Source organism: Teleopsis dalmanni, chromosome 1, assembly GCF_002237135.1.
Source record: "Teleopsis dalmanni isolate 2A chromosome 1, ASM223713v2, whole genome shotgun sequence".
In the NCBI taxonomy this organism is placed as follows: Eukaryota; Metazoa; Arthropoda; class Insecta; order Diptera; family Diopsidae; genus Teleopsis; species Teleopsis dalmanni.
In genome coordinates this window covers 131,706,599-131,727,210 of record NC_051846.1, presented here as the reverse complement: position 1 = coordinate 131,727,210, position 20,612 = coordinate 131,706,599, and the positions used below count along the sequence as shown (strand labels likewise).

The 20,612-nt window shown below is 38.1% G+C and overlaps 1 protein-coding gene across 1 annotated transcript; it reads right to left on the bottom strand.

The window, feature by feature from the left end:
- Positions 1–10,879: 10,879 nt before the first annotated feature.
- Positions 10,880–13,099, bottom strand: LOC119666155. Its single transcript, XM_038075438.1, has 2 exons — positions 12,528–13,099; positions 10,880–12,440 (listed from the first exon to the last, which is right to left on the bottom strand). Exons 1-2 carry the CDS (start codon positions 13,097–13,099, stop codon positions 10,880–10,882), a joined length of 2,133 nt encoding a protein of 710 aa, XP_037931366.1.
- Positions 13,100–20,612: the final 7,513 nt, after the last annotated feature.

Here is a 20,612-nt window from a genome sequence, read left to right as displayed (position 1 = left end):
GGGTAGTATGGACTATCTGACAGATGAAATCTGTAGAGATATTCTAAAAAGCCTCCGTGGCCGCTCAATATTTGAGTCAGATTATAGTCAATTTCACCATGTTTTCTTAACACCCATTCCTTAATGTTAGGTATAACCGTATACATATGTCCAACGTCCCTTAGAGGACTGCTCCCATCTTTGCTGCCATTCTCTAAATGAATATGCGCGTTCGGCAGATTTTTGATCTATCGTAGGTGTTATGCCTTGCCTGCCATAAAGACGGCTTAACTCTTTTGCATGTATGTCAACTGGTATTTTTCCAGCAATGACGCAGATTGCATCATCAGAGACTGTTCTATAAGCGCAGGCAACCCGTAACGCACTGCTTCTGTATATTTGTGCTACCAGACGTAGCTGATGCTTTTTTGCTGCTGCCCATATAGGAGCAGCATAAAATATAATAGAGTCCGTTACAGTAGATAAAAGACGCCTTCTTTCGCCCTGAGGACCACCTGTATTAAGAAGAATTCGCGTTAATGCACTATTCACTGCCGCTTAGTCTTGCATCGTTTAGTTTAGTCTTGCATCGATTATGACTCCAAGGTATTTTATTGCTTCTTGTGATAATATTTCATGCCCGCCAATTATGATTTTCATCTTCTTTTTCTGCTTTCTTGCGGTTATCAGTATTGCTTCTGTTTTTTGCACCGCCAACTCCAGTCCTGCATTTTTAAGCCATCGTTGTACTCTTGCAGCTGCATCGTTACATTTTGCTTCTAAGTGATCAAGCTTTTTGTCAACCACCACTAGTGTGATGTCATCAGCGTATCCAACTATTGTCACTTTATCAGGAAGTCTTATTTTCAGGATTCCATCGTACATAGCATTCCACAATGTGGGTCCAAGAACTGATCCTTGTGGACCCCCGCCAGTGACCTCATATTGTTTTCTACCTTTTTCTGTGTCATACTGCAGTATTCTATCGTTAAAGTAACTGCAAATAATGCGTACCAAATAATCAGGTACTTTCAGAGTTTTGAGTGCTAGTAGTATCTCAGACCAATTTGCTGAATTGAAAGCATTTTTAATGTCTAGCGTGATGACTGCACAGTATTTCATTGCAGTATATCCTCCGCTGGTAGCTTCCTTTGCAATATTTGTTACCGTTCTAATCGCATCTATCGTTGATCTAGTCCGCCGGAAACCGTACTGCTTATCAGAAAGTCCATTGGGACCTTCCAGATACTGCTGGAGACGTTCACTTATTATTCGTTCAAAAACCTTCCCTATTGTGTCCAACATACATAGAGGCCTATATGCAGATGGTTGGTTAGGTAGTTTTCCTGGTTTAAGCAACAGTACCAGTCGTTGCAACTTCCATCGCGTTGGAAAAATACCTTCAGTAAAACAGGTATTATATATATCCACGAATATGTGTGGTTTCGCTCGTAGCGCAGCCTTGAATAATACATTGGGGACTCCATCCGGCCCCGACGCCTTACCATCTTTTATACGACCCAATGTTTGCATCACTTCTTCTGATGTCACTGGTGGTATGTTGGTATTCCAATTCACCTGAAACACCTGATCGGTCATTTTCTCCTGTGGAGGAAAAAGTGCCAGAACAACTTCCTTCAATAGAATTGGGCATGTGGGCTGTGGGGACCTCGGTCCTTTTACTTTCTGCATGACGGTTTTGTAAGCCAGACCCCATGGATCTTCATCAGCACTATCTCGCATTTGCTTAAAGCATCGATTTTTGCTCTTTTCAATTGCTATTTTAAGATCATGTTTTCGAATGCGATACTCTGCATATAGCTCATTGAAAGAAATATGTCGTCTAGCTCTTTGCGCTTTCCTTCGTGCTTTTATACAGGCTCAGCGAATATCAGCTATCTCGCTAGACCACCAATAAACTGGTTGTCGTTTGCCACTATATTAGCATCTTGGCATAGATATATCACACGCAGTTTCCATTTGTATAGCTATTTGTACCGCCATGTCTTCTGCAGTTGTTTTGGAAACTTGAGCATCCTCCCATACTATAGAAAAAGCTTTTGAATTGAAGGCTGATGTTTTCCATTTTTTCTGCCGCACACTTTTGTCTACTTGCTGGTTTACCGTGCTGCTTACTTCCAACATTATAGCCCTGTGGTCACTGTGAGTATAAATGGATTCCTCTACTTTCCATTTTGTGTTGTTTGCTGTGACGCGATCTGCAAAGGCCAAGTCAATTATTGATTTACCTCTGACGCAGTCGAATGTATAAACTCCATGAGTATTTAGCAATACCAGATCCATTGCGGAAAATGTTTCCTCTATCAGTCTTCCTCTTGGGTTTGTGTATGTACTGCCCCAAGTTGTTGACCAAGCGTTAAAATCTCCAGTAATGAGAATAGGACGCTTCCCTCGTAATTCTAGTCCCATTGCAACCATCATACGCTCAAAGTCTTCTAGATACCATCTTGGTGGAGCATAGCAGCTCACCTGATACAGGCCTTCCATCTTCGCCCATGTATACCCTTTGTCCAGCATGAGCATCTTACTTTGGGGAATTTTTTCACCTACTATCCAAATCCCCGCTTGTCTCTCTGCATCTGTCAGCCAGTTATGCGACTCAATATTACCGTATGGTTCCGATATTAGAACTACATCTACATTATTTTCGGCTACTGTTTGCCGGAGAACGTTTTGGGCAGCTTTACAGTGATTAATATTTATTTGTAATATTTTCATGTCTTTTTCCTATGCACTGCTTCTTGATATCGGTCCTTCACATAACACGCATTTTTCAGTATTTGTACAGTTTGCAGCCTGGTGACCTTCCTTACCGCACCGTCTGCAGAGTTTCGTCCGATCCGGTGCTTTACAAGCGGCTGCTATGTGATCATATGCCCAACATTTGTAGCATCTTTTTGGCGATATAACCTCCGTTATTCGGCATCGAACCCATCCCACCTTAATGTGTCCAAGTGCTAACAACTTTTTGGCATCATCCGCAGGCAATGACACATATGCAGATTGTGTGCCTCCATAGGTGGTACGTTTACTCCTTATGGATGATTTGTCCGGTTTTTTTACCTGCGCTTGCTCGCCGATTGCATCAAGTAATTCTTCGTCTGTGTTCAGGTTTGTTATTAGGTCTCTGCACTGAATTGTAACGGTATGTGTTTTAAGGTTGACCGTTGCAATAGATTTCAAGGCTTTTTCAATAGCAGAGTGGTAATCGCTTGACCCTCCATCTTTGCTCCTCTTTAGTTCTATGAGAAGCCCTCCATTTTGAGTTGGCCGCATGGTTCTGACATTTTCGCTCAGAACTTTGAGCTCTCCACTGTCTTTCACTTTCTTTAGTATGTCCGCATATGTCGTACCATCCACCTTTTTTTCTATAAGAATTGCATCCGCTTTAGGTCTTATAGATCTTATCTTATTTTTGATTTTCGACGATTTTTCTTTTTTCTCGACTTTTGTCCATTTGTCAGACGGCATTTGCAGAGAAACTGTGTCAGCTTTTGTTTTCATGGCAGTGGGCGTATTGCGTTCCTGCTCCGAGCCTTTAGGGCTTAAGTCCACTCTTTTTCTTTTTTTTGGTGGTATTTCTATCGTTTCAGTCACTGTTGCTGGTAGCTTGCGTAACTGTTTTAGACCATCGGTTGGTCTGGATTTTCTTCTTTCGGAATCTAGCTCCGTACTAAGCTCCGTGTGGGTGCGTTTGATTATGCTGCACATTTTCTTGATATCACCGTGAACATTGCGGCGTGGTTCGACATATTGTATTAGTCCATCTATTTCTTTTCCTAAGCGTTCAATTAATTCACTTATGGTAAGTACGGACTCGCCTGTAGCCACTGCTGGTAATATCAGTCTGTGCTGGGATTTTTTGTTTCACCGTGCTGTGGTGACATTTTCAGTGGGAGCGGTTTCTGATTCTCCATTGTTTGGTTGCAACTCTGTCATTGTTAGTGCACCTTTTGTCGTACAACTGCTCGGTGCTACTGTTTGTGAAGGGGACCTCTCACTCCCGGAGTTCCTCTTCGGTGGTTCTATTTGTGTTGTGTGCATTATTGTGCTATTTGTTTCTTCTTCGTTTTTATGTTCTGTATTATATATATTTATCATTTTATATGGGCCCCAACTCGCAGCCGCTATTTCCGCACGTGCATGTAGTTTCCGTAAGTCTTATGGTTATCTATGTAAACAGGGAGGCCATACGAGGGTTGACTCTGGTCCTTATGGGATCCAGAGTTCAGAGCCAGGCTTCAATCCGGAATTAATAGGGAGTACTCTCAACCTAACCTACAAGGTCATCAACAAGATGACTACGCGCATTGAGCGCTATGTGAGACTTGCCAAGTTTTCGTGGGACGGAAGAGGCTACGGATCCTCTTGAGAGCCCTTTTTGCAAGATTTCACTCCGCATACTCAGGTAACAGAGATTCGCAACCCCAGCCCATAACAAACTGTGTTTTCAACCTTATTTTCCGGTATGCCATAATCAGGAACCTTACCGGTCTCGGTTCCGATGCCTAACCATAGGCTTGTACAATATTTTTCTACATTCCAACGGTAGTGCTTCAGAGCCATTTTAAGAATGGTAATAGGCGCTGTACACTTCCATCTCCCACGGTGGTGCATTAGCCGCCCCCAATAAAGAGACTGTCGCTGTGCACATTTAGATCCCACGATGCCACCCTGGGGTGGGGGACGCTTACTGAAAGACGGCGTCTACTCGTCTTGTCACAGGGGCTTCACAGGGTCATTGTGATCTTTTACACCACACCCTCCGACGCCTGCCGGAATTTAGTCACCTTTTACGACAGGCATGCCTTGCCTCGGGAATATTCTAACACCTATCCCGCAGGGGGATTCTTTGACGGGCTTAACATCATACCGTCACATGCTACATCAAAAATTTGTTGAGCGTTTTCCCCAATATTCGCATGTCACTGTTCAGAGAGTCTCAGATCAATACCTTTTCATTGTGCGAAGCAACAAGATTCCAGCTTCTACCAGGGACCGCATTCGACTCGAAGTTACCTGAACAGCTCGTAACGAAGAGTCAGTGGTTGATAGTACTGATTCTGTACCTATTCGCTGCTCTAGTCCTGTGAACAGTCAATACCATATTCGCCGTAGCACATTACTTCATCGCCCAGCTGATATCTCGAGTAATATCCGAGACGAGTTTCAGCCAGTGTACTTGGAATACTTTGAAAATGATCCGTTGCATCGGCTTAAAACTCCTAGGCTCCATACAACCAATGCAACGCAAAATATTCTATCCCAGATAAATAGCGAAATCTTATCTCGACTACATGCTGATACTACACTTCTACACTTACGATCTCTTGTGTATTGTGGTGCAGTAACAGCAATTAGGTTGCATGGTCAAAAGATCCAAACGTCTGCTATTGATGCGAGACAAAAACGTATTCCGCCAGGGATGGCTCGTCTTGAGCGTCGTCAAGATTTGCTACGTAAACACATTGGTCAACTAACAGCATATGTATGATGTTAGTCGACCAAATAGTAGATTAAAGAAATGTGTAGAAAAAATATACAGGCAGTTTGCGATTCATAGAGACACACCAGTTGTAGAGTTTATGGATATTTTAAAGCAAAAACTCTGCGTTATTTGTAATCGTTTACGGCGATATGGAGAGTCACACGCCAGACGTGTTCAGAACTCTATGTATATAAAAAGTCAACGTCGGTTCTTCTCTACACTTGGTTCATCTGACAGCAGTAGATAATATGCATCTTTCTCAGTTACAGAAGAAAAGAACTATTGGAGTGTGTACGATCACACCAAAATGTATGATCACACGCTGAATCAAAAGTTGAAATCAACTGTTTGCAAGTATTGAACTCTTAAATCCAGTACTTATGTTGACTTATTTGAACACGAGAACCACTGAGCACTTGAACCCAGTGATTTGACGATTGTCCTAAATTATCCTGATTACTGAACACTTGAATCCAGTAGGCAGGTGCTTATATGGTGTAAATTTGGTACTTGAACCAACTCTACAAGCTATTAGAACGAACAAGAAAGAATCGATAACGAATGTGGCTTCGCATCAATTGAATTGTCAAAAATTCAATTGTGCCTTTTATTTAAAATTGATAATTAATTTACAACAAATAAATTAACTAAAATAACCTTGACCATGCATGCCAAACAATGAACTTATTGCAAACTGCAAGAGTGCATTTTCTTGCAGACGAAATTTGACGCTTTTGTTTTCATGTGTCAACAGAAGCGTATGACGTATTTTGGGCATTGCATTGACAACGTTATTTTTTACACCAAATATATTTAACACAATTATTACAATACAAATAAAAATAACAAATTATTCATACAAAATTAATGACAACAAAATATTCATGTATAATAATATAACATAATATAAACAAATATTCAACATTCTCCCCCGCGTTGAACAACCGTTCAACAATATGAGCCTCTAGCTGTCAGGTAGTCAGTCCGACTATATGTTGATAACGAATTCTCGTGACTGTCGACGTGGCATGGGAATAGGTGTCGTGCGGGTGGCTTCTTCAACGGATGGAATTTCAACATGTTTTTTCTGCAATTTCTTCTTCATCATGATTATGATTAATATCAGCCCTATAACGAGTGCAGCGTAAGCTATGGTGAAGCTGTGGTACTTGTGTGACTGAAATTGATTTGGAAGATCATTTATCTGGTATGACTGCAACACCTTCTGCAATACTGTGAGTTCTTTAAGCTGTTGATCGTATTGGTTGTTCGTACCGTTGACAGTGTACTGTTGCCGCTGTAAACATCTGATGTCTTCATAGGGGGTTGTAGCCTTAATTCGGAGATGGTACCAAGACTACTGTATGAATAACTTGACGTGCTTGCAATTATTTGTTGTCCTTGCACAGAAACAAAGCTGTGTTTAAGCACGCAGTCTGGATCGATCGTCAATAAACCTCAACCTTTTAGATTTAGTGGTATGATTTCCTTATTACAAACTGCAGTTGCTCGTGAAGATGTTGATGTCGCATAAATCCATTGATTTTTGTGATTCAATGGAATCCAGGTCAGCTTGTTGATAGTGTGTTTCAACCGACAATTTGGTATTGTGTTGTTGTTGAATAGGTTGACCTCACACGCACATACTTCGGAACCAAAATTGTATCGTATGCGGACGTTGGTGCAAAGAAATTCCTCTTCCTTAATGGTCTCACAAAGACTTAAATCGGATTTTATAAGAGGAAAATATTGATCATGCTGCGTATTAATAGCCAAAATAGAACTGCAGGAGTCAATTACCGTCATGGAGTCATTTACCCAGTTCGGGATTGGAATTAGCTAAAACAATTCAAATCGTTCATGTTCAATCAAGGGTAGTGTTATACTAAAAACTGCATGCTGCTGTGTGATTCCACCTTTAACCTTCATTAGTCTGTAAAGGAATATTAACTCATCTTCTGGCATCGGTAATTCTAATGATGGTGATAAATGAAGTTTGATTTGATTAACTTCCTTTTGTAATTGTGTTGATGTCAATAACAATGGATTCACTTTTCCATGATGAGTATCAGTTAGAGCATCTATAATAGCAGATTGTATCTTCTGTAGATTATATGCTACCAGTGTTAATTGAATGGCTCCTGCATTGAAAACTTGATTGAGCCGTAATTGATTTACGTCTCTATTTGTATCTTTTATTGAATTTTTCAATGCCTTTATTTCATTGTCAATGTGGTCAAAACCTTCTTGAACTGCTATTTTATCTTTCTTCATTATGTTGATTGTTGAATCGACAACTGATGTCTGATTCTTAAATAGCGTCAATAATTGTATTTCATTTTGTTTCACTTCTGTAATTATATTTGACATTCCTTTGGCATATTCTGAATCTAATACTCCAAACAGTGAATGTGCAATATTGCCTACAAGGTCAATTGCTCCTCTTTTGAAGCGATGATCATGAAGTAATTTATCATCGAGTTGTAGTTCGGATTCAATATGTTTAAAGTGATTAACTGTATTCGCACATGATGCGTTTGGTTTCATTTGTTGACAAGCTTGATGTAGCGACATTATTCCTGTGTTTAGAGCTGCTGCTTCCGTCCAATAAAGACTTAAATCATAATAAACTAGTAGATTCCATTCAGTGGTTGATATGGCAGTTGTGCCCAGATTTTCAAAGTGAATACCCAATTTTGTGCCAAACCTTTTATTGTCAATTGGAGATCCTATTACTATTGGCAATATCAGTAATAGTGTAAGTAATACAGAACAGTACAAATTGGTCGGCAGTTTTCTACGTTTTGTCTTGGGCTCTTCATACGACTCTTTTCTATCTTTCATAATTAACTTGTCAGGAGGTACTTCGTAATCAGCTTCAACCATTGTTGGTTGATCATCTGTATTTACAGGCAATATAGTTAATCGATGAATTGGCCGTTTAAAAATGCCTGCCGATGTTTTAACATCAGCTACTCGGATATGTCCATCTGTACCCTTGTACACATGTACAATTCGTCCCAAGGGCCGCTGCATCACTGGGACGTTATCTTCTTTGATTATAACCACGTCTCCTAACTGTATGTTGGCAGATTGTGTTTTCCATTTGTTACGTTGTTGCAGTTCCATTAAATATTCGTTAGACCAGCGTTTCCAGAAATTATGTTTTAACTGGGAAACTAGGTTCCAACGTGACAATAACGTGTGTTTTTCTGGTTTCGATCGGCTGTCTACATGAGTTGTAAGAGCTTCTCCAATTAAGTGTCCTGGAGTTAATGCTGTCAAATCAGTTGGATCATTGGACATTGGAGTCAATGGTCGTGAATTTAATATCGCTTCAATTTCCACCACTACTGTTTCGAGTTCTTCATACGTCAATGATGCTGTTGAAACGCTGCGTAGTAACAAATATTTTGCGGACTTTACGGATGCTTCCCATAAACCGCCAAAGTGTGGAGCCCATGGTGGAATAAAATGAAAATTTATTCCTGTGGTACCGCAGGCAGAGATTATTGCTTCTTGTCCTTCATTAGAATAAATGCTTTCTTCTAATTCTGCTAACTGATTTTTGGCGCCTACGAAGTTTGTTGCGTTATCACTGTAAATATTCAAACAACGCCCTCGTCGACTTATAAATCGTTTTAATGCTCCAATGAAAGCATTTGTTGATAAGTCGGTCACTAACTCGAGATGTACCGCCTTTGTAGAAAAGCAACAAAAGAAAGCCTTTGTTGGCTTTTTGCCTCTCACCTTGTAGTGGATCCAAAATGGTCCGCAATAATCTACACCAGCATTAATGAGAGGTCTTGCAGGAGTTATTCTTGATTCTGGTAAATTGCCCATAATTTGTTGGCATAATTGCGGACGTGCTTTGTTGCAACGAATGCATCGCTGAACCGTTGCTCGGGCTGTTGATTTACCTTTAATCGGCCAAAAACGTTGTCGGACTGTACTCAATAGTGCCTGCGGGCCACAGTGTTTGTTTTCTTCATGGAACATCACGAATAATAATTTTGCCAATGGATCATTGTATGGGATCAGCATTGGGTGTTTAGAATCGTATGGTAATGATGAGGCTTCTAAGCGTCCTCCTACTCTAAGAACATTTGCATTATCAATGAATGGAGATAAACTACTGATTGAACTAGATTTATCAACATGACCTTGTTTCTTCAGTTGTTTGATTTCTTCATGAAAATCATTACCCTGAATGTGAAATATTATAGTTATTAATGCTGCATCCAATTCGTTGGCACTAAGTACTATATGTGTGGCACGTGACTCCTTTGATTTTCTTGCGTTGTTAGTGAATCTAAGAACATATGCTACTATCTTTTGTAATTTCTTAAATGAATTCTTGTGCTGAATCCTGTATATGAAATCTGCATCATTGCTTTGAGTTGCTACAGCTACAACCTTCTTCTTCTCCAGATCGACTGGAACTTGTAATGATGATGAAAACCTTGGTGGCCATACTTCCTGTCTTCCATGCAAAAAGAACGGTCCTTGAAACCAAAGTGCACATGTTGACAACGCCCTTGCTGAAAGTCCTCTTGATAACACATCAGCTGGGTTGTCCTTTGACCTAACATGTCGCCACTGTTCAGACAGAGTTAAAGTTTGAATTCTTGCTACCCTGTTAGCTACAAATGTTTGAAATGATGAGGACTGTGAGTTGATCCAAGACAACACAATTTCTGAATCAGTCCACAAAAATACCGGCTGGTCCTTCTCTTGAAGATCGCTTTTCACTCTTGCTGAGAGTTCCGCCGTTAAGACTGCCGCACATAGCTCTAGTCGCGGTAGCGTTTGTTTTTTGAGTGGAGCTACTCTTGACTTTGCACATAATAGTCGCACTATTATTCTACCATCCTTTAAAATTGCTCTGACATATGCTGCAGCGCCAAATGCCTTTTCAGATGCGTCAGCAAAAATATGTAGCTGTGTTGATGATGGAACCTCGCCTCTGAAGATATGTCTTGCCACTTGAAGATTTTCAAGAGTACTTAAGTTTTCTCTAAATGTTGACCATGTTGTACGAAGATCTGAAGGAAGTGGTTCATCCCAAGATAATTTCAACTGCCATAAGTGTTGTATGAAAATCTTTGCTTTGACTATTACTGGAGCTAATAAACCAAGTGGGTCGAACAGTCTAGCTAAATCAGAACTAACAACTCTCTTCGTGATTATTCCTTCAGTAACCATTTTGACCTTAATTCCAAATAAATCCGCCTTGGGCAACCAAAATAATCCCAGCGTTTTGATTGACTCGTTATTATCGAAATCTAGATTTACCTCTTGATCATCTTGAGAAATGTTTTTCAACAGTTGAGAATGATTTGCGCTCCATTTCCGAAGACAAAACTGATGCTTCTTTAAAATATGGATTAATTACCTTTGAGCTTCAATAGCCGTAATTAAACTATCTGATCCACCGAGCCCATCGTCAACGTAAAAATTGTCACACAGGATTTGAGCTCCCAATGGATAATTCACCTTGTTTTCTGATGCTATCTTTTGCAGACACCTTGTTGCTAGGTAAGGAGCTGCTCGAGTCCCATATGTAATTGTGTTTAGCTGATAATAACGAATCGTTGAATTTGGACTGCTTCTCCAAATGATAAGTTGATAGCGTCGATCTTCAGGATTTATCAGAACTTGACGATACATTTTTTCGATATCTGTGGTAAAAACAAACCGTGGTCGCCTAAAACGGAGCAGAATTGAAAAGAGTTCACTTTGAACTGTCGGTCCGTTATACATTAAATCATTCAACGAGTGTCCAGATGTAGTTTTGGCGGATGCGTCAAACACCACTCGAAGTTTAGTAGTTGTACTATCTGGTTTTAGTACACAATGATGAGGAATGAAATATCTTGGAGTCAACATGGAATCCAAGTTTACTTCAGTCATGTGACCCAATCGCTCATACTCTTCCATAAACTGCACATATTGTTTCCGCAAAACATCATTTTTTGCTAGTCGTCGTTCAAGACTGATGAACCTTCTCCAGGCTGTTTCTTGAGATTCCCCTAACGTCAATGAGTTTTCCAGAAACGGCAACCTTACCACAAAACGTCCTTCTTTATTTGTATGGACGTTCTGCACAAAATGAGATTCGCATAATTTTTCTTTTTTGGATAATGTCCTTTCTGGTGTATTCACCTCATCCATTCGCCATAATCGTTCAATTGCATCTTCTAACGATGAGTTATTATCAACAACCTCCGCCCCACCGCCAAAAACTGCACATAAAACGTTTGATTTGTCTGTATTTGATGCAACCTTGCCACTGACAATCCAGCCAAGTGTAGAATTTTGCAAGACTGGAAGCCCAGGAGCAAGCGTTAATTTACCTTTCTTTAACAGACTAAAATAGAACTCCGCACCGAGTAAAATATCAATTTTCCCTTGTTGGAAAAATGTTGGATCTGCTAACTGAATGGTGTTCGGGACCTTCCATTTGGAAATATCGTAGCTGCAACTTGGTTGAGGTGGAACTATATTTGGAAGCACAAACGCTTCGACTTCTGTAGTAAACCTTGAGTTAAGTGATTGCAATTTGATGTTAACTCGCTGCGTTGAATTTTTTTGCACCTTTCCTATACCTTCTATGCACAATAACGATTTTGTTTTTGATATATTGAGCCTTTTGACAAGACGCTCAGAGACTATGTTCACTTGCGAACCAGAGTCTAGTAATGCTCGGACTTCACTTGTATTTCCATTCGATGCAGTTATTTTGACTCTTGCAGTTGGCAAGAGAACATAATCACGATGACCTGTGGATGTGTTTGCTGTCGCTGTGGTAACTGCGGTGTTGTACCCACTTGAGCTAGGTTGAATGTTCTGTTTTGTTTGGTTGTTAAGTTCCAAATGTAGCAACGTGTTATGCTTTTTATTACATTTGGTACAACTTCTTGATGAACATTTGTTCACCACATGATCATTTCTGAAACAGTTAAAACAGAGCTGTTAATTTTTCACCCAATCCAATCGTTGAGATGGTGAAAATTGCAAAAATTTACGGCAATGATACAGTGGGTGCCTGTCTACATTGCACAGTTTGCAATTGTTGTTTCCTTTAGAAACTGTTACAGCCGATGACACTGAGTTATTTCGATTTGCTTTAATTTTTATAGCCACCTTATCTTTTTGTTCTACAACTTCCATCAGTTGGAACTGTAGTTCTAAAAAGGCTAAAAACTCCTGAATGTTTTGTATCTCTTTTGGTTTTGCCAGAGATTGCTCATATCTAATGAGCATCGCCCGATCGAGTTTTTTAATTAGTACCTGTAACAAAATTGGGTCCCAAAATGTCGTTTGAACGCCAAGATTGTTTAGTGCTAATAGACACTCTTTCGTTGTGTCATGTAAATTTTTAACTGCTGCTACAGTTGATGTGCCTGATGGCTGATTTAGAAGTTCATCGATTAATGTGGACGCCAAGACCCTTTTATTATTATAACGGTCTTGCAGTAATGTCCAAGCTGCCAAATAATTGTCCTCCGTTATGCTGAAATGACTTATTAATTTTTCAGCTTCACCTGTCACATGTGATTTCAAGTACCACATTTTTTGAGCAGCTGGTAGTGGCTGATTGTCTACCATTTATGTAAACAAGTCAAAAAATTGCCTCCATTTTAAGTAATTTCCATTAAAACTTGGGATTGTTACCTTTGGCAATGGCAGTGAGGACCGCATGTTTGGTTCTGCTACTGTTGTTTGTTTCTGTTGTAATTGATCCAATTTTATGGACAACTCTATCAAACATTGTTGTACCAAATCTTCAATTTGGTAATACTCATCTTGATTGAATCCTGACATCAGTGGATTTTCAAAGTTTTCCCAGATTTCATCATGCAAACATTCCAATTGGTTTCAATGTTGCATGATTGTGTTTGATTTAATTTCGTAATATTGAAGTGGTTGTATGCCTTCGCTCTCTGACAAACTCTCTACTAATCTTCTTAGAGCTGCCATTCGAGCAGATATTTTTCTTATCAAACCATTTGTCGTAACCACTAGTAACGGCTGTGATGCCTCTTGGTTACTAGCAGCTTCACCAAAGTTGTCTGCTGCTTTGATCCGAAGGGCTTCTGTCTTGAATATTTCACTGTATTCATTTGTTAGTTCTCTTATTTTCTCGTAATAGGAAGATGTAAAATACTCATCATCTGTCGGTTGATCGATGAGAGTTCTGAGCATTGTGTCCGTTTGTTCAAACTGCTTCCAAGCAACATCAAGCCGACGAAATCTTTCACTGTAGTATGCTGATGTTTGCTTGCGTTCAGCCGAATCCTTTTTGAAGTTCCTGATGATTCGCTGAATCTCTTCGCCCTTTTCTTTTTGGGCATCTATGAGTTCATTAAGAGTTGTCATTGATGATTTGTAGTTTTTTGTCAAATGTGCTTAAGAATGTTCTTCGAATGCTGAATGCTGAAACTTAACCGCTGACTGTTGATTGTTGACTGTTGCTGCGTCAAACCAGTCCTGTGCTGCTGTCCGTTTCACGGGGTCACCAAATTGTACGATCACACCAAAATGTATGATCACACGCTGAATCAAAAGTTGAAATCAACTGTTTGCAAGTATTGAACTCTTAAATCCAGTACTTATGTTGACTTATTTGAACACGAGAACCACTGAGCACTTGAACCCAGTGATTTGACGATTGTCCTAAATTATCCTGATTACTGAACACTTGAATCCAGTAGGCAGGTGCTTATATGGTGTAAATTTGGTACTTGAACCAACTCTACAAGCTATTAGAACGAACAAGAAAGAATCGATAACGAATGTGGCTTCGCATCAATTGAATTGTCAAAAATTCAATTGTGCCTTTTATTTAAAATTGATAATTAATTTACAACAAATAAATTAACTAAAATAACCTTGACCATGCATGCCAAACAATGAACTTATTGCAAACTGCAAGAGTGCATTTTCTTGCAGACGAAATTTGACGCTTTTGTTTTCATGTGTCAACAGAAGCGTATGACGTATTTTGGGCATTGCATTGACAACGTTATTTTTTACACCAAATATATTTAACACAATTATTACAATACAAATAAAAATAACAAATTATTCATACAAAATTAATGACAACAAAATATTCATGTATAATAATATAACATAATATAAACAAATATTCAATAGAGTGCGCTGTGGGAATCATCCAAAGTCCATACTCTGTATGCAGAATGGATAGATGCCGAACATAATCGTTATGCTAATATTGCCACAATGCGATTTTTGGAAGTAACTGAGGACGAAGTACGAGAAACCATTGTAAAATCTAGTAATTGGAAGGCTTGGATAAAGTACAGAATTTCTGGTACAAACAGTTTCGCTGTGTCCATAACCAACTTGCAAGGCTTATAACAAATCTAATAAAAAGGCCGGAGAATTTTCCATCTTTTCTTACCGCTGGTGTAACATATCTTATTCCAAAAAAGGAAAGCGTTGACTGTCCAGCGCAAACAAGGGCTATCACTTGCTTGCCGACTCTTTATAAATTCATAACGTCGATGATTAGCAAAAGGATATATGCGCACTTAGAGGTTAATGATATCTTGGCCGAAGAACAAAAAGGCTGTCGTAGTAGTTTAAAGGGATGAAAAGAACAACTGATAATCGATACGATAGCAGTAGGACAAGCAGTAAGAGCAAAAAGAAACAAAAAGTTGCTTTATTGATTATGCTAAGGCATTCGATAGTGTCCCACATTCTTGGCTGATCAATGTCTTACGCCTATACCCCATAGATCCTGAGTTAATCAAACTTTTGACGGTAGTCATGGAAGGGTGGAGTACCATATTATCGGTACCTACGGCTGATGGCGTTAAGTTATCAGACGTCATACAAATAAGAAGAGGTATTTTTCAAGGAGACTCGCTAAGTCCTCTTTGGTTTTGTATGGCATTAAACCATCTCTCATGGTTATTAAAAAATGCTAAGGGACATGGCTTTGCCATTAAATATGGAGTGCTGAATAACAAGTGTGAGTTGAGTCATTTAATGTATCTAGATGACATTAAATTATACGCTGGAACTGATGACCATCTTAAAAGTTTATTGCGGCGTACGGATATGTTTAGTAAAGATATTCAGATGGAATTTGGGTTGGACAAATACCGAATCCGAGTCATCCGAAGAGGTGTTCATGAGTCGCATGAAGGACATAGCTTTGAGAATATGCATATTCAAGCGATGGCTGAAACAGATTTTTATAAGTACTTAGGTACATATATTGCAAGGTGCACACGTAAAAGAGAGCGATTTAAAAAACAATTTAATGAATGAGTTTATCTATAGAGTGAAATTGGTACTAAAATCTTTACTGTCCGGAAAAAATAAAGTAAGTGCAATTAATACATATGCCACACCATTCCTCCTGTACTCTTTTGGTATATTAAAGTGGTCGGACACGGAATTGAAAGCAATCCAACGCAAAATCAGAACTTTAATGTGCGACTTTCGCATGCGTCATCCAAAATATGCTGTGGAAAGGATATGTCTACCGAGAAGTATTGGTGATAGAGGAGTGCTCGATATAACAAGACTATATTACGAACAAGTCGACTCACTACGCACTTATTTTATTGCCAAAGAGCTCAGTTCTCCTTTACAAAAGGCTATCTGTGGTGCAGATAGTAGATTGAGTCACTTGATCTAAAGAAAAGAGTATTCTCTCCTTTAGATTCGGTGATAGATTCAGATTTAGATTCAGCAAAAAATTGATGAATGGAAATCTAAGGCCCTTCACGGAAAACAAGTGAATTACCTTTGGTAGCCATTTATTGACTTGCATTTGTCCAACAAATGGCTCTGTGTAGGGGATCTATTTAGTGAAACTGAAGGATTTGTGTGCGCGATACAGGATGGCGTGGTCCCTACTCGTAATTATCGCAAACATATTCTTAAAGAGCGAGTTGAGGATGACTTGTGTCGGAAATGTGGTTCAGTCCCGGAAACATTGGATCACATTATCTCCAGCTTTTCTGTAATGGCACCAAGGGAATATCTAAACAGGCACAATGCAGTATGTAAGGTAATCCACCAAAATCTTGCATTCAAACATGGATTGATCTCTAAAACTTGTCCAATTTACCAATATAAACCCACTGCGGTATTAGAAAACACCAGTTTTCGTATGTACTGGGATCGACAAGTTTACACAGATCGACTAATAACACATAATAAGCCTGATATCCTATTGGTTGATAGAAGGAATGGTTTAGCACACCTGATTGATGTTGCTATTCCGCGTAATGGCAACATTGAGCAGAAGTATGCAGAAAAGATGAGCAACTACATACCACTGGCTAGAGAAATCAAAGAAATTTGGAGGCTTCAGCGAGTGGTTGTTGTACCAATAATACTATCAGCCACTGGTATAGTACCCAAAACTCTCACACACTCTATGGATATACTTGAACTCTCTAAACTTCTAATAAATACTATGCAGAAATGTCTTATTGCATACATGTGCAATGGTGAGGGAAACGATCAACATTCTTTAGAAGGAGCAACACAATTTTATAGGTGTAGAACATGGACTACACTTCAACAGTGCATAAATTCCTTGATGCTTGTCATCCGGAATTATGTGAATCTCAGCAATAACACCCGCTGAGATGCAAAATTCAAATAATAATAATAATAATAATAAAAATAATAACAATTAACAAAATAAATAACTTTAAATTCCTAATTCCAATGTAAGCAAGTGTGTTGGTTTTGATGCTTTGTTGTGTGTGTTGTGTTGTGTTGTGATGAATTGTGGGCTTACAATTTCAGCTTTTGTGGAACACGTTTGTAATAATAGCTGTCTCTATCAGCACTTTTTTGTTTTGTTTATATGTACACAAAACCGCACTGATATTTTGTTTGAATGCTTACTCACTTTTTTTTATTTTGAGCTTTAAAAAATAATTTGCTGTCTCTGTCAGCTATTTGAGTTTTTTTTTATTAAAATTGTGCAAAAATCAACAAAAATCGAAAAAGTGGGCGAAATTTTCACATTAATTTTTTATGCATATTTAACTTTTATTAATTGTTCAAAAATGTTCTTCTTTTTGTTTTTGTATTAATAACAAAAGTAATTCTTTTAAAAGTACTTGTTATTTACTTGTATTTATACTGCAATTTAAATTTTTTCGAGACCGGCTTAAAAACACGCCCACTCACTAGAAATGTTTTTGCGTTTTTTGACTTGGCATGTAATGACTTCTTTTTTATTCCAGCACGTCAAGAAAAAAATATATATAGCAGCCCTCGTACTATTAAATTCAAAAACTTATCAAATGTACACAATTTTGATTTCGTTACTGAAATGGTGTTTGATCGCTAACAAACATACAAACATACGTATAATGTAATACAGTGGGTTGCATGTATGATTGAATACGTATGCAGTTGGGTTTTTGTCAGCCTTACTCGACTCACATATAGGTTTGAACTGAACATTATACCAGTTGTGACTTAATCAAACATTGTTGTATGAAGTTGGGTGGATTTAGCGTAAATCCACCAGCAAAATAAAATAAGTATTTAGATTCGTTGCTTCTAGCATAAATTGTTTGTATATACAAATCCAAATATGAGTTGTATATCAAATATTGCTTGATATATCCAATATCCAAAACTCCAATCTTATATGTCGAAAACACTGTTTTATTTGCAATAATATACTCGGCACGTATTTTCTTCATAATATTAGTTCATATTACATATTACTTGTTTTCAATGTACAATTTTATGGTCTTAAATTATGGTTGAATTTATACACCATAACTGTTATTACAGTTTTAACTTAGATTCCATAATTAATTTGGAACCTCTATTGCACATAACATTTCGTTCAATAATGTGTGTGACTAACTAATTAAAACACATTTTTTTGCCAAAATTAGTTTTTATTCATCAACATAGTCCCCTTTTAAGAAGACACAATCATTCCAACAGTTTTGCAATCTTTCGATACCGCCTTTGTAAAACGATTTGTCTTTACCTTCAAAATAGGCGTTAGTTTCTGCGGTTACTTCATCATTTGAGCCAAATCTCTTACCATGGAGCATCTTTTTGAGGTCTGCGAAGATCCAGTAGTCGCTGGGGGCCAAATCTGGAGAATACGGTGGGTGCGGCAGCAATTCGTAGCTCAATTCGTTCAATTTTGCCATCGTTTTCATCGACTTGCGACACGGTGTATTGTCTTGGTGGAACAAAACTGTTTTCTTCGCCATATGAAGCCGTTTCTTTGTGATTTCGTCTTTCAAACGCTCCAATAACGCTATATAATAGTCGCTGTTGATAGTCTTCCCTTCTGGAGATAGTCGATGAATATTATTCCATGCGCATCCCAAAATACAGACGCCATAAGCTTGCCAGCCAACTGCTGCGTCTTTGGTCGCTTTGGGCGGCTTTTACCGGCTGCATGCCACTCAGCAGACTGCCGATTTGACTCTGGAGTGAAATGGTGGATCCATGTTTCATCCATCGTGATGTACCAAAAACTCCGACTTATTGCGCGTAAACATGTCCAAACAGCTCTTCGAATCATCGATTCGTTGTTGTTTTTGCTCCGGTGTGAGCAAACGCGGCACCCATTTGGAAAACACCTTTTTCATACCCAAATGTTCGTGTATTATGGTGTGTACACTGCTTGCTGATATCTGTAGAATGTCAGCAATCTCCCTCACTTTCACTTTACGGTCGGACATAATGATTTTCAGTGTTTTTTCAACGTTTTCCGGAACAACAGCGTCATTTGGCCGTCCAGTAGATGGAATGTCATCGGTGTCTGTACGACCACGTTTGAATTCGGCATACCAATAACAAATGCTTCTTTTTGATGGAGCAGAGTCCTAATAATATTTTTCAAGCCATTCCTGGCATTGAACAGTATTTTTTTTCATTAAAAAACAATGATAAATCAGCACACGGAATTGCCTTGAATTCATTTTTTTTTTGAAAACTCAAAAGTAGCGTCACTTAAAGCACTGTAACTTGTAAACAAATGGTCAGATTAACATATGATTTTGACAGTAAGCCTAAAAAGGTTGCCACTTTCGAAAAAAAATATTTATTTAGTATTAGTGCCACCATCTTGTAATGTTTGTATTTTTTTTTATTTTTAGCAAAGCTAAGTTACAAATTTATACAAATATTTTATATAATATAAGTATAAATTTATATATATATATATATTATATTACACAAATATTAACTTTAATGCATCGTTTCTTTAATATAGTTATAGCATCTTTTAGTTTTCACAATTAGTTCGCACTTTATTTCATATGTGTCATTAGTACATTATTTAATGAATCGATATTTTAATCTATATCACCGATCACTTTATTAAAAGTTCAAAACTTTAGTTCACATATGTCCTTAGTACATTATTTATATTCTGAATATTAGAACTCAGGACTAAACTTTACTGTAAACTCAAATTGATGTCAGTCTGATTATTCAGTTATATGATTAACTCAATCTCTGCGTAACTGCATCTCTAATTTACCAAATTTCTGATTGACTTAAGTGACGACGCGTGCCCCTTTCTAGAAGGGTGTGTGGTCGTTCTAAATTTTTTTTTGTTTATATACAGTGGCTCACAGCTTATTTGATGCAAGCAAAAGTTTTTTGAAAACTGTTTTTTATTTCAAAATATATGGCAAAATTAAAAATAACAAAGTATACAGAGTTATTATTTGTAGTGTTCTAATTCATTTCCAAAAACCAAAACCCGAAAATTTTTTTCCATTCTTTAGTAATGCAACAAAAACCAAAAACAAATAAAAAATGCATGTCACAGCTTAAATGATGGAGTTAAGAGTACCGTTAATATCGTCGTCATTTCAGACGAAAATAAAAATATTCTTATTTTGCTATCATTTGTAATCATATTTTTGAGGGAAAATACTAAAAAAATTAAAGTGCATGCATTTTATTAACCATGGTACGGGTACATCAACTGGAAAGCGAGATTTGGCATTGGAGTATTTAAAAAAGGGAATTTCCCAACGTAATATAGCTGAAATGATAAATTATTGTTATTATTATTATTTATTGATTCAAAAAAAATTCATACAGCAATTACAAAAATTATAGAATT

What these genes read in the sequence shown, in the direction of transcription:
- LOC119666155 (XM_038075438.1), bottom strand. Translation starts at nt 13,099, where the DNA reads ATGGTAGACAATCAGCCACTACCAGCTGCTCAAAAAATGTGGTACTTG. An exon ending in AATGTAGACAGGCACCCACT is followed by an intron (nt 12,441 to 12,527) that starts GTATCATTGCCG and finishes TAACTGTTTCAG; the next exon opens with AAATGATCATGTGGTGAACA.